Source organism: Saccopteryx leptura, chromosome 9, assembly GCF_036850995.1.
Source record: "Saccopteryx leptura isolate mSacLep1 chromosome 9, mSacLep1_pri_phased_curated, whole genome shotgun sequence".
Taxonomy (NCBI): Eukaryota; Metazoa; Chordata; class Mammalia; order Chiroptera; family Emballonuridae; genus Saccopteryx; species Saccopteryx leptura.
This window is the reverse complement of record NC_089511.1, coordinates 18,452,037-18,465,396: the sequence shown is the minus strand read 5'-3', so window position 1 is coordinate 18,465,396 and position 13,360 is coordinate 18,452,037. Positions and strand designations below refer to the sequence as shown.

Genomic DNA, 13,360 nt, shown 5'->3' with positions numbered 1-13,360 from the left:
GAGGAAACTCAGAGTTTAGAAAACCTCTCTGTCACAGATCCTCTCCCCACAAGCTCTTGTTTGATACTTCTTCTATGCCTGCTCACCACCCCCATGACAAGTTTGGCCATAAGGGACACAAGGACTGCCCTTGAGCAGCTGCAGTCTACAATCGAAGTAAGTTAGTTGCTGAAGTCAGCACTTTGTCCTCAAATACTAGGCTAAGGAGTTTGGATTTGATCCAGAGAGCAGTGGAGAGCCACGGAAGAGTTCTGAGCAAGAGTGACACCTGGAAGGAGCTAAGAGTACAGGACTGCAGGAGTAAGAGGTTCCCCATTCATGTACACAAAGTCCAGTCTTCTTGCTGTGGTTTTTGGCATCTTAGTTGTTCATGGATTGCTTTCTCTTATATGCCTTGATCGGGGGTCTAGGGCAGAGCAAGTGATCCCTTGCTCAAGCCAACAACCTTGGGCTCAAGCCAGTGACCTTGGACTTCAAGCCAGCAACCATGGGGTTGTGATCCCATGCTTGAGCCAGCAACCGCGCACTTAAGTTGGATGAGCCCACACTCAAGCTAGCAACCAACCTGGGTCCTCTGTGTCCCAGTGCGACACTCTATCCACTGCGCCACAGCCTGGGCAGGCCTTGCTGTGGTTTTTGGAAGAACTGCCACATTTTCTAGCCTTACTCATCCTCAAAATGTGATGAGTTAAGAACTCTTCAATCAAGATGGCTGGGATGGATAGATAAGTGTTGTGGTCACAAACCCAGAGAGGGCTTTGGGTGTCTAAGTGGCCTTAATTTAAGGTGAACAAGGTAAGAATAGTTGGTGGAGCTTTTAGACCAGCCTGGGTCCTGCAGTCATTCCAGGTCTTAGGCAGGTCCTTCTGAGAAGGGCAGGCATCACTGAGGTGTGCTAAAATGAGACCGTTTGTGAGCCAGCATATTCAACCAGGATCTTTGTCAGACATCCTTAGTCATCAAACACACAACTAGCCCTTACCCACTTGCTACTCTGTAAATGACCCTTCTCCCCAATGCTTTTCCCTCAAAGTCCCCACACTTCAGCCTCTATCTTAGCAGCTGACCTCTATCCTTGCCTCTCCTACATAGCCCAAAAATGAATCTCACCCCATTAGAGAAGGGGTTTCCTAAGGAAACCACAATGGGGGCAAAGATACTGGAGGACAAATCCCAACTCCACTGGGAAAGTGAATCTTAAGACTCGGTTCCTGGTCCATACGGGTCCTTCCATAAGCTCCGACTCAGATTGCCTTGGGAAGTGGTCCACTGGGACCTCGCTATCTGCCATTCCAATTGGGGTATAAAAAAAGGCAAAGAAAAAAAAAGGCAAAGAAGGGGGCATTTTCACTGAGACAGTTTCTTGTTCAGAAAAATCAGAAATAAATTGTACCTAAGGCTTGATGTCTGAGATGAGACGATGCCTCAGTTGCTCTGCTGGGTGGGGTCCCTTTTCTGGGAGCACTGGTCTGAGCAGTTAGTTAGGGCAGGCTCAGCATGGAGTGACCCCCATTAAGTCACACAGTGCCCTATCACAGCACTAACCTATTTATCCTCCATCTAGCCTCAAGCAGGCAGAGAACACCCGTCTCACTCTTAGAGGACTAGAAGTGACTTGCCCAAGGTCAGAGAGCCATGGACTCTGGGAGGCCACCGGTAGTGCAGTACACTTATCTGTACACAGAAGAGCAATGTGGGTGCAGGGAGGAGCAGCTCTGCGACCAACTGAGACAGAGACCTCACCGACTCAACCCTTGACTGAGGCCTGCAGGGACAGGGGCTGCTGGCTGGCACAGGGGCCTGACCCTGGGGAGATGGGAAGAGCATGGCCTTGGCCCAGAGGGGAATCCCCCCCTTCCCACAGAGCTTGGAAAAGGGGAGGAGAAGCAGCATGTTTACAGCGGAGGAAGCAGAAGCAGCACTGGGCAGGGACCTTTGGTCAGAACGCCCCTCCCAGTAAGCGGGGGTGGCCCCACGAGTTGAGTTGTGGTAGCTAGCGTTTGTTTGCTTCTCACTGCCAGGAGGAAATTAAAGAGAATCTGCCACTTCCTTCCGGACCAAACGGGATGGTGGGGGCGGAGGGCGGGGCAGTGGCGTGGGCGGGCAATCACAAGGGCCCCAAATTGTTGTCATCAGCAGTCTCCATCCAATGTCTTCTGCCCAGGGTAGGCACCTCCTAGGTGTGAGCTCGGGATGGCTGGGGCTCAGACTCAGCGCTCCCAACTTGCATGAGCAGGTCCCAGATACCCTCATTGTTCCCCTAGATTCCATATCTGTACATCGGGAAAGCCAACCAACGGCCATTCCTTCAGGTTTACTCATCAGTAGAATGGGCTTCTTGGGACTCCCTGGCTCAGCTCAAATCCAATAAAAACTAAAGGTGATATCCTGCCCCCACCTCAACAGAGACTCAAAAGGATGGGTAGGAGATAAACATTTTAGAAAACTCCAGCTCTTCACAGAGGGTGGGAAAGAATAATTATGCCAGGTCATCCATCAATCTATGTGTGAAGATGCCCAGGGCTGAAGCAGCCAGCACGGGTAAGAGCAGAGGGTATCTTTATTGCACTGTACGAATGTCAGGTTAGGGAGATGTCATCTGAAAAAGCCGGTGTTCAAAGAAAATACTGAGGTCACTGGGAACTTTGTCCTGCTCCTCAGACCTACCAAGAGAGATGGGCATTCTGGGCAACCCTTGGGCCATTCTCCAGGCTAATGGCCTAGGCCAGAATCTCTCAATACCTGTTAGACAGGAGCAGCAAATCGTCCAATAGTATCTGGTTTATGCTCTGTACCCATAGTCATCTCAGAGCCAGGCCCATGGTGGAGGGTGTGGGTGATCAAGGTAGAGACAGTGGTCACCAGCTTTCCAAGGACCTCTCTTTACCGCTTCCCAAGGTTACAAAGGGCTTCTTGCACAACTCCCCAGGCATTGCTGGCTCTTGAGCTCTGGGGCCCCCAGGGTCTTGGTCAGGTGCTTCCCGCTTACGCTTATGCAAGGAGGGGCTCTCCTCACCCAGCCGACCCTCAGGGAGCCCCTGGCTCCTCAGACAGACGATGGCTGCAGCCTGCTCCGCCAGTTTCTTGGACTTGTCCCTGGGCAGATGAAGCATGGGGCAATAAGGCAGGTAGGCAGACACACTGATGGCAGGACTAGAGGCTGGGAGGCCCAATTCTCAACACCCGTCACAGATTCTGACAAAACTGAGGAAGGGATCACCACCCAGGGATGCCACTACCCAGGTACACCAGTCCCCCAACCCTCCTAGGTCAATGCTAGGATCAGGCTCCCCACCCCAAGCCTCATGCCCACTGAGGAGGAAACTCACCACAAAGTGGACTGGTACTTTTGCTCAGCAACAGTGACAACAGAACAGAAGAGGCGATCCAGGGGACGTTGAACCTGGTGCAGAGAGAGCAAAGGAAACAAATGGCTGTATGAAGGCAAGAGGAATGAGCAGCCTTAGAGACTCACCTGCCAGGGTCATGTTGGAGGCAGAGAAGAGGAAGTCCTTCCAACCTAAGTCAAATGAGAGCTACCTGGTCCACATGCTCCTCCCCAGCAGAAGTGTATGATGTATCCTTCCAGGGAAGAAAGGTGGATACACAGACTGTGACACCATAATGTGTCAGGAGTTCTGTCATGGACCTAAGCAAAGGGCCATCAGAACCCTTAGCTGTGCATGACTATGGAGTCTCCTTCTACTGACATCTGGATGGGCCAGGCCCCAAAATAAGAAGTTCACCAGATGGCAAAGGGGTGAGAGGGGACAAGGACTGGGGCAAAGACAGTCCATCTGGCAGACACCAGGTGATATGGCAGGATAGAGAGCTGAGTAGATGAGACCTGAAGCAAAAAGCCATGTAGGGGCATCTCATGCTCTGAGCTGATGAGGACTTCAGCAAGGGAAACAAAGATCAGATTCACTTTGGAAATGTCACTCTGACAGAGGAGGACACAAGGTCCAAGGTACAAGTTTGGAAGTCAAAAGGGCAGTGCAGAAGAGACGGAACCACCTAAACAAGACATGACTAAAAGGGCCAATGGAAGTAAAACAATACTGTCTCAAAGTTTTCACTGAGGGGCCCCCACTTCTGGGGCCCAATTCAGTGCCCCATTAGTGGAGGCCTGGTCCAAAATGTACCTAACTTTCAGGTTTGAGCATCCTTCCTAAGCCAATTGGCCCTTTCCAGAGATATCTCCCTTCCCTAAGCAACACCACTGGCAAGGACTGGCCCAAGCAGCCCCTTACTTAGGCCTCTAGTTCAGGTTTATGAAAGTGCCAGAATTGGACAACAGGCTCACTGTCAAAGAAAGGCATGACCAGCAACTGGACCAACCACCAGTAACCACTGTGTGCCTACAGAGGGCAAAGACAGGCTCTAGTCAAGCAGTCTGGAGTCTAGGGTACAATCTATAAGTGTGCTGGGGGTTATGGCACCAGCTGTGGGAATGCTGCAGGGCTGGATGCAGGGCAGGCCACAGCCAGGAACTCACAGTTTCATATACAGGTTGTGCCAACTTCTCCCTCCGGCACCATTCCAGCAGGCACATCTTGGGGGTGATCTGGGGTGAGTATGCTCTCCTAGGAAAAGGAGGGGAAAGAGTCAGGGCCCACCCACCATCACCACCCCATTTCTCAGCAGGGCCCCTACTCAGTTCCTGGTACAAGCTGCAGGAACTGAGACATCCAGCTGCTGCCTTAAGACTCCTGTACCTATTCCCCTAACCTCCCATTCCTGTCCCACCAGCAACCTGGGGCCTGCATTCTGCCTAAAGGGAAGATGGGCTTCAGCATGCTTAGGGAATTGGGGTAGGAAGTGAACTCACAGCACTCCGAGCTCCTGCTTTTGATAGCCAAGAAGGAAGGTCTGGTTTGCCTTTCAAGACAAGATATGGGGGGGGGGGGGGGGACGCAGGTGCCCATACAAAGGTCTCAGGGATCTAGCTTAGTATCTACTTTAATTATGTCTGCTGAGTGTCAAGATCTGCTGCTGCTTTAGACACAGTGGACTCTGGTTTCAGTCAGTAGCACCATATTCCAACTTCCTACCAGAAGCCCTCCCTGGGTATGACTGCCCAACAGTTGTTCCTATACCCCTTCTCCCAAGCCCTCGCCAGACAAGACCGGCTCCTGGTCTGGGCCTTGGGACCTTCGAAAGGCTTAGATCCCAGATTGCATAGTACAAGGATGAGGGAGGGACCCAATCAAAGCTACGTCATAGTCTGAGACAATAATTGGCCTGAGGCTACTACTGCCTTGAAAGCATATCATAGGGCTGGTCAGGGGCAGTGGGTATGGGCAGAAAATACACATAAGGACCAGGGTCCTGCTGCTATTGGGGAGCTCCTTTTAGGCAGCTAATTCCTCAGGGCTAGGAAAGAAGCATAGAGTTTCAGGAACAGAAGGAGACCAGTCCTCTCCCCCGAGTTGTGGGAGGGGCTGGGTCAGGGAAAAGGTGGAGTTCAGTCACCCCTGGGACAAGATGCGCAACCCTGAGAGCACTGCCTGCGCTTTTGGAAACTATCTTATCCAAAGTGCCTTATTTGGGTGCTGAAAATTGAGAACAAGTGTCCAAACCAAAGAAACCTGTGGTCCAAGCTTGTTACTAATCACATATAGCAGCCAGCTTGCCAGCCCAGTCAGCCCGAGAGCACTGGCCCTGAACTTGGGCCCTGACCCAAGCTGAGGCCAGCTGGAGACCTACCTGTCAAACTTGACAGCCATCTTAATGACACCAGAGGTGTCTTCGGCCAGCTCCCCTGCCTCCTCTGGGGTCTTGGCCAAGAGCTCGGCCCGCCGGGAGTCCAGTTCTTGTGTGGTCTCCTCATAGAAGGCACCAAGGCCAAAGGCCTCACTATGGAAAGACAAGTCAAGTGTTGCAAGCCCCTTAGGGAACTACTGCAAGAGCCCAGGGCCCCACCACTGAGAATGCCCCTCCATACACACCAAAACACCTCCAGGACCTGGCCACCAGAAGGTACCTTCTACCCACCACTGGGATCAGTCTGGACTGACAGATGGATAGTAAATGTGGGCCCCTCAGGGTGGACACTGGAGGGTAGGCAAGCCTGGGTGGAACATGTTCTAAAGGTCACCTCTACCACCTGAACCTTTCCAAGAAACAGCGTACAGGCAAGTGTTCCCAGCCAGCAGTGAGTAAGCTGACCTACACTGACCAAGCGCCGGAGGCATGCATGGTCTCATCCTCATGTGGGTCCACAGGAGGAAGAGATGGAGGCCTGACCACTGAGTGATTCCCCACTTCCTGCCCCGACCACAAGCAGTTAGGCCTCACTTAAATTGAGGCACCACCCAGATCTATAGAGTTTTACTCTTGAAAATTATACTCTCAAGCTCACAAGACACCTGGGTCAAGCTGGTTAAGCGAGGTGGGGCAGGGATAGAACCAACACCTCTAGCCCAGGATGAGGAGCATTTTAGCAAGCCTTTCTCTTCTATGAAGCATCCTGAGAGATGGATGTCTGGGGGTGAGAGTGGTTCAGAACGGCTTCTTTGTAGGAGGGAGGATACAGACAGGCAACACGAGGGAGAAAGAGCATTCAGGCAGAGGATGCAGAATGAGCAGTGTGGAGGAGGGAAAGAGTAAATAGGGAGCTGTGGGAGCAGACACTAGGTCAGGTTGAAAGGGGCCCCAAATATCAGCCACCTGAGTAGAGGAGCAGGGAGTAGCCTCTTGGACAGCAGAGTGATGGGGTATGGGTGCAGCCAGGGGTTCCATTCTGTAACCCCAACTATCCTGACAACTGGGTCTTGGTGGCACGACATGTGATACATCTGTTACCAGGAAAGCTGCTTCCTCCCCAGGAATTCCCAAGCCCAGGCCTTACATTCCTCCATCATACTAGTGCCCTAGTCCCCAAAACTTTGCTGCTGAGATCAGTCCAGGGACAGAAAGTTCCCAAATTCTGAAAGTATGCCCTTCTTTTTTTTTTTTTTTTTTCATTTTTCTGAAGCTGGAAACAGGGAGAGACAGACAGACTCCCGCATGCGCCCGACCGGGATCCACCCGGCACGCCCACCATGGGGCGACGCTCTGCCCACCAGGAGGCGATGCTCTGCCCATCCTGGGCATCGCCATATTGCGACCAGAGCCACTCTAGCGCCTGGGGCAGAGGCCAAGGAGCCATCCCCAGCGCCCGGGCCATCTTTGCTCCAATGGAGCCTTGGCTGCGGGAGGGGAAGAGAGAGACAGAGAGGAAAGCGCCGTGGAGAGGTGGAGAAGCAAATGGGCGCTTCTCCTGTGTGCCCTGGCCAGGAATCGAACCCGGGTCCTCCGCACGCTAGGCCGACGCTCTACCGCTGAGCCAACCGGCCAGGGCTCTAAAGTATGCCCTTCTTTGAGGCAAAGCTGTAGCATGATACCACTCCTGCACATCCATCTCCAGAAGCTGTGTCCCTGGTTCCCTGGTAGAGTCAGCTTAGGGCTCAGGGTCAAGCCTGGGCAATGTCTGCAAGGACAGATGAACAGCCTGTTGCCCCTCTCACCAGATTTCCTGGGAAGACTGGGCAGCATGGAGCAACTTTCCCTGGGGCGACTCCAGCTGCTCTCGTAGCATCTGGCACAAGCAGTACTTGGTGTTGGTGTAGTGATTGTCATACTGCACAGCCTGGAAGAAGAACTGACATGAGCCCACCTGCAGCCCAGGTGGGCTCTGAAGCCTGAGCTTTGTTCTTGTGCAGGGAAAGGGGGCCTTAGGGGGCACCAGAGGTGTGCTTACAGCCAAGGTAGTGGGACCCCATAAGAAGAGCCACCTCCAGCCTGGCCATCTGGTTCTTCAATTAGTAGTACAAAGCTCAAGGGTTGCAGCCAAAGCCCACAATCAGAAGCACACCCTACTGCAGGGGTCCCCAAACTACAGCCCATGGGCCACATGCGGCCCTCTGAGGCCATTTATCCAGCCCCCCCCCCACTTCCGGAAAGGGCACCTCTTTCATTGGTGGTCAGTGAGAGGAGCATAGTTCCCATTGAAATACTGGTCAGTTTGTTGATTTAAATTTACTTGTTCTTTATTTTAAATATTGTATAATATTTGTTCCCATTTTGTTTTTTTACTTTAAAATAAGATATGTGCAGTGTGCATAGGGATTTGTTCATAGTTTTTCTATAGTTTGGCCCTCCAACAGTCTGAGGGACAGTGAACTGGCCCCTTGTGTAAAAAGTCTGGGGACCCCTGCCCTACTGGATAACCTATCTGAAGTCTAGATATGCAGGGAGCCCCTCCTGCTTCAGCCACCATGGTTAACCATAGAACACCTGTTGTCAGGCATCTCCTAGGGCTGGGAGGGAGAACAAGACAAATTCTGGTGTGGCAGTACCAGTCCCAGGACAGGGTGAGATTCTTCCACTTTTATAATCACAGTAGGTACCTTCCCTTCCCACATCTTAAACGGCCTGTCTCCAATTTCCCCTACCTACCGAGCATGTTCACATGTGTTTTATCACTTCACTGAGCTACACAAGCGTAAAGTGCAGCTATTACCACTATGTCACAAACCCGGTAAGTGCAGACTCAGAAAGACAAGACAACTAACTGCCCAGGGTACCCAGTAGAAGTCCCCATGGCTGGGGCAGGCCAGAGAGTGTTCATGAAGGGTGCGCCAGCCTTCTAGAACCCCTCTAATCTCTTGCTCCATACTATATTCTAACAGTACTAGTCTTATGTCCTCAGTGCCTAAGAAGGTGCCATGGCACACTCAGGACAAAGCAAAAATATGTGGGTAAGCCCCAGCCAGTGGCAAGGTCTTGATTCAGCTATTTTGGGACAGAAAACACCTGGCTGGACCAGAAACAGCCCTGCCTATGCTTGGAAGCCACACCCTTTCTCCTAGGCTTAGCTCTTCCGGTCAGCTGGCAAGTCTGAGACACAGGAGCCAAGGTGAGTTGTGCTGAGCTTGCTCACTGTGTGAAAGGTGCTGTTATCACCCTGGCTCAGCCTGACCCTTGGCAGATCCTCAAGAGTGTTTGTTGTCTTGGAAAACTTGGTGGTCATCAACCTGCACAACGGGACCCAGAACCAAGGGGATGAGAGCTGCAGCATTGAGCAAGGGAGGTTCTAAGACAGAGGCTGCCTGCTGGTCACAGGCTTCAGGGTCTCCTAACATCCCCAGCTTCCACAGTCCTGGGGTACTCCCAAACTGGGGCAGCCACAACTGCCCAGGCCATGGCTTGAAGAGGATATAGGCTGTCTGAAGATCTGAGAAGCTCCTGACTCTCCCAGGAGGGTGTGAGCCTCAGGATTAAAGAGGAGGGTAAAAGCCTGTTGTGAGTGAAGGCTCAGGCACAGCTTAGTAAACAATTTGAGGACCACTCACTGTCTCTACCTACAGACATACACAGCTGATCACAGAGTCCCACAAGTTCCAAGGTTGTGCCAAAAAGACAGAGTACATGAACTTTCAAAAAAATTCCTTTACAGGGAAATACCCCTGGCACTACTATCAAACTCCCAGTGAGAAGAAAACGACATTCCCTAAGGAGAGGGTTAACATTCAGCTATTCCCTAAGTGAGGAGTTAAAGCATTCTGGGAATTAGCAAGAGAAGAGTTTTGCGTAATTCTGACTGATGACAAAGTAAGAAGTCTCTATGGAAATAACCTGTCAACAACTACTACAATGGCTCCTCCTGGCTGTGTCTGCTCTGGCACCAACCATTGGTATGGGTATTTTCAGTGACATTGACCCTGTTGTCATTGTGCATACACATGTATGTGTGGGGGCTGAAAAAGAGAAAAAAGACCGTGTGTCTGGGGCCCCAAAAGCATCCTGGATCCAGAAGTCCTTGCTATGACCCATACCTTGGATGCCTTAGAAGTAGGTGATTAGCAGTATGCCTCCACAGTACCCATTCTTCATATTGCAGCCTGGGAGGCCCAATGCTGCGTGACCAGAACTGAAAAGGACAGGGACAAAGACTGCTGGCAGCTGGGGGCAGGGGACTCATCCGAAGCACTTTCTACAGGAATGTGGCAGACAGGGAGACATGTTTGTTTCAAAAAAGTGCAGAGACGTACGTATTGGATGTACTTCTGCATGACCTCCTCCAGGGGCCGCAGACCCTCCTTGAGGAAGACAGACGGGTTCCACATGGCAGCTCGGGCCACCATCACTGAAGAGGCTGCTGTGGCCTGTCGAAAGTCCTCAATGTCCAAATAATCTTGGATGTGGTCGTGAGATCCTCCACTGAAAGGCAACGAGGATGAGAGGTGTCCCCATCCTTGTTCCAACATTTTCAGAAAAAGGCAAATCCCAGGTCTGTTTCCCATTAGCTGTGTGATTTTGGCTAAGTCCTTCAACTAAGAGTACTTCTAGAGCCTGGAGATTCTGACACATACCCCACACTGTGGAACAGGAGCACCAAGTGAGATAACACAGGAAAGCAGCCCGAACCTGGCCTAGCACTTAACACATAGCCCTGAGATTTTACCTTCCTTCTACTTCATCCCAGGCAGTGGCTAAAGCCAGCCCACTTCTGAAGACAGGGGTCTATAAGTGGATACTGAGATTATAGGTACCCCGCCCCCAGGCTGGGGCACCTATATCCCCAGTAAATGCTGGGTCAGAAACCTAGAGAGAGAGCAGATGCAGTGGTGACTGTGAGAGGAAGGAAGGAGGCCTAGTTTGGTTGCAATTTCCCTTCCTGCCACCATGAAGCCCCAAGGGCCCCCTTACAAACTGCTCTGTCTTTACCTGTCCACTAGGAGCCAGGCGGCAGCCTCAGGCCAGAAACAGCATTGTGTGTATGTGTGTGTGGGGTTGGGGACCAGAGCACTCAGGTGTGAGCAGCAGCAAGAGTGTCCAGTGTCTTAAGTAGCCCCACCTTCTCCAGGCCATCCCTAAAACTCCTTGGCCTGGGGAAGGCCGGGCCTGGCTACAAATGTCACCCTCAACTCTCTCCCCCTGTCCCACCAGTCAGACATGCCTTTCGTCAGGGCTTTATGACTGGCCTACACAGACCACTGGTCTACAAAGGTCAGCTCCCCGGGGCAACTGGATACTGTCTCATAATAAGCCTTGGGCTGGTCATCGGTACTTCACACCTGCCAGTCTAGATTCCAGGTCTTATAGCTATCCAGAAAGATCGTCTCGGCTTTGGACTGTGGCCAGCCTTATGACCCCTGAGCCACATAGGGGTTGGCAAAAATAGGCTTACAGTTATTCATATGGAAAATACAGTAATTAATAACACAAGAATTGACTTTTGTTCTGCATACTCACAACTGTAAACCTACTTTTGCCCACCATGTATAGCTTTATATACTCTGGCTTGGGCCTCCTTTACCCAACACCCAGCACACCTAACTCTGGTGTGACATCACCTTCCCCTGGGCCTGCTTCAGTAGTCACCTTCTTGCTCTCCCTATCCCCTAAATATTCCTCCCCTCAACCCATCCACTAGAATGCCCTGGGGCCCTGCCTACTGCACACCTACATCAGCCACTTTCCAGAGGCCAAGAAACATGATAGGCACTTGTCTGACTCATTACCAACTTCATTTTTCATCCTGCCCTCTTGTTCTTTCCCTTAAGGTCAATTTTTTTTTTTGTATTTTTCTGAAGCTGGAAACCGGGAGGCAGTCAGACAGACTCCCACATGCGCCCGACCGGGATCCACCCGGCACGCCCACCAGGGGGCGATGCTCTGCCCATCCGGTGCATTGCTCTGCCACGACCAGAGCCACTCTAGCGCCTGGGGCAGAGGCCAAGGAGCCATCCCCAGCGCCCGGGCCAACTTTTGCTCCAATGGAGCCTTGGCTGCGGGAGGGGAAGAGAGAGACAGAGAGGAAGGAGAGGGGGAGGGGTGGAGAAGCAGATGGGCGCTTCTCCTGTGTGCCCTGGCCAGGAATCGAACCCGGGACTTCCGCACGCCAGGCCGACGCTCTACTGCTAAGCCAACCGGCCAGGGCCCAAAGGTCAATTTTTAATGTTACCTCATTCCGTATATAAATGCCAGCTCAAATCCCTTATGAGTGAGGTGGGGCATAAAAAGTAAACAATGTGGAAGGGAGGCTTACTTGGCTATGACAGGAATGGAGAGGGTTTCAGCAATGGCTTTAATGGCTTCACAGTTTACAGGATGTTGAGGTCGTTCCTCCCGCTTCCTTGAGATAAACAAAAAAGAGGGCTAAGTGCCAAAGGCCATGTCACAATTCACACAGGGTTATCGAGGTCAAACCCTACTGTCCTCCCTTCTAAACCTCAGAAAGGCTATGTGGCCATCAGGACAAAGGTCCAGGCTGCAGTGGATGGCTCTTCATGACCTCCGCTGTGAGGGACAGGAGAATAGGTCCATGCTGAGAAGGCAAGCCCAGCTGTTGGAGGCCTGCCGGTAAGGCATGGCTGCAGGGGGCTGATGTGGATGGCCTGACTCCCAAGGTCACACCACCTTTTCCTGGCTTCCCCTCATCTCTGGCAGAGATGAGGGACAGCGCCATAAGCATGCCACCCCTACCGTCCCGGTCCTGCCCTCCCCAAGGGACCAGGAACAGCTGCTGCCGCTCAGGCTGGCCACTCCCACACAGCTGCCTGTGCCGAGGCCAAGTTGGGCAGCTGATCCTGCGGAGAGGCACCTGGTACAGGGTAGACCCAGCAACCAGGGCAGGCCACAGACCATGGCTGTCACAATAAGCCACAGGGGAGGCAGTACCACAACCTAGAGCACCTCCTTCCAAGGTCAACAGCAAGAAGTTCTTGTGAATGAGACTGAGTTTTAAGGATGCTAAGGTGAGCCCTGACCTGAGCTGTGTTCAGAAACAAGAAAGGCGGTTGACCAGATAGTCCTTACCCAGGTCTTGTTTGGGTATTTCCCTTCTGCTACATTCAACAAAAGGGTCAGAGCCTACAGAGCCTCAGAAAGTCCAGTCAACCCAGCCTCCACCTTCATCTCCCCACACCCCCAGCAGCCAGTTCTAGCTATTCTCAGCAGCTTTTTTCTTTCTTTTTTGTGTGGTTTTTTTTTTTTTAATGAAAAGAAGTGAGGCAGAGCTATACTCCCGCATGCACCCCAACCAGGATACACCTGGCAAGCCCACTAGCGAGTGATACTCTGCCCATCTGGGGCCCTTGCTTCATTGCAACCAGAGACATTTTTAGCACCTAAGGCGAAGGCCATGGAGCCATCCTCAGTGCCCGGGGCTAATTTGCTCTAATAGAGCCATGGATGCAGGAGGGGAAGAGGAGAGTGAAAGCGAGAGAGGGAGAGAGAAGCAAGAGGGGGGGGAAGGGTGGAGAAGCAGATGGCTGCCTCTCCTGTGTGCCCTGACCGGAAATCGAACTCAGGACAGCCACATGCCAGGCCGATGTTCTACCACTGCGCCATCCGGCCAGGGGTCTCAGCA

At 52.2% G+C, this 13,360-nt stretch overlaps 1 protein-coding gene across 10 annotated transcripts in view; it reads right to left on the bottom strand.

Moving 5' to 3' along the window:
- Nucleotides 1-2,502: 2,502 nt before the first annotated feature.
- Nucleotides 2,503-13,360, bottom strand: part of DUS2 (dihydrouridine synthase 2) — a 45,211-nt gene continuing 34,353 nt past the window's right edge. For all 10 annotated transcript variants that reach the window (XM_066350127.1, XM_066350133.1, XM_066350123.1 and 7 more), the window contains 7 exons: nucleotides 12,038-12,124; nucleotides 10,038-10,206; nucleotides 7,512-7,633; nucleotides 5,710-5,859; nucleotides 4,499-4,586; nucleotides 3,330-3,403; nucleotides 2,503-3,096 (listed from right to left, as the gene is read on the bottom strand). In XM_066350127.1, the coding sequence (XP_066206224.1) occupies nucleotides 2,859-3,096; nucleotides 3,330-3,403; nucleotides 4,499-4,586; nucleotides 5,710-5,859; nucleotides 7,512-7,633; nucleotides 10,038-10,206; nucleotides 12,038-12,124 (928 nt within the window). In that variant the 3' untranslated portion in view covers nucleotides 2,503-2,858. The remainder of the gene's footprint in view (nucleotides 3,097-3,329; nucleotides 3,404-4,498; nucleotides 4,587-5,709; nucleotides 5,860-7,511; nucleotides 7,634-10,037; nucleotides 10,207-12,037; nucleotides 12,125-13,360) is intronic.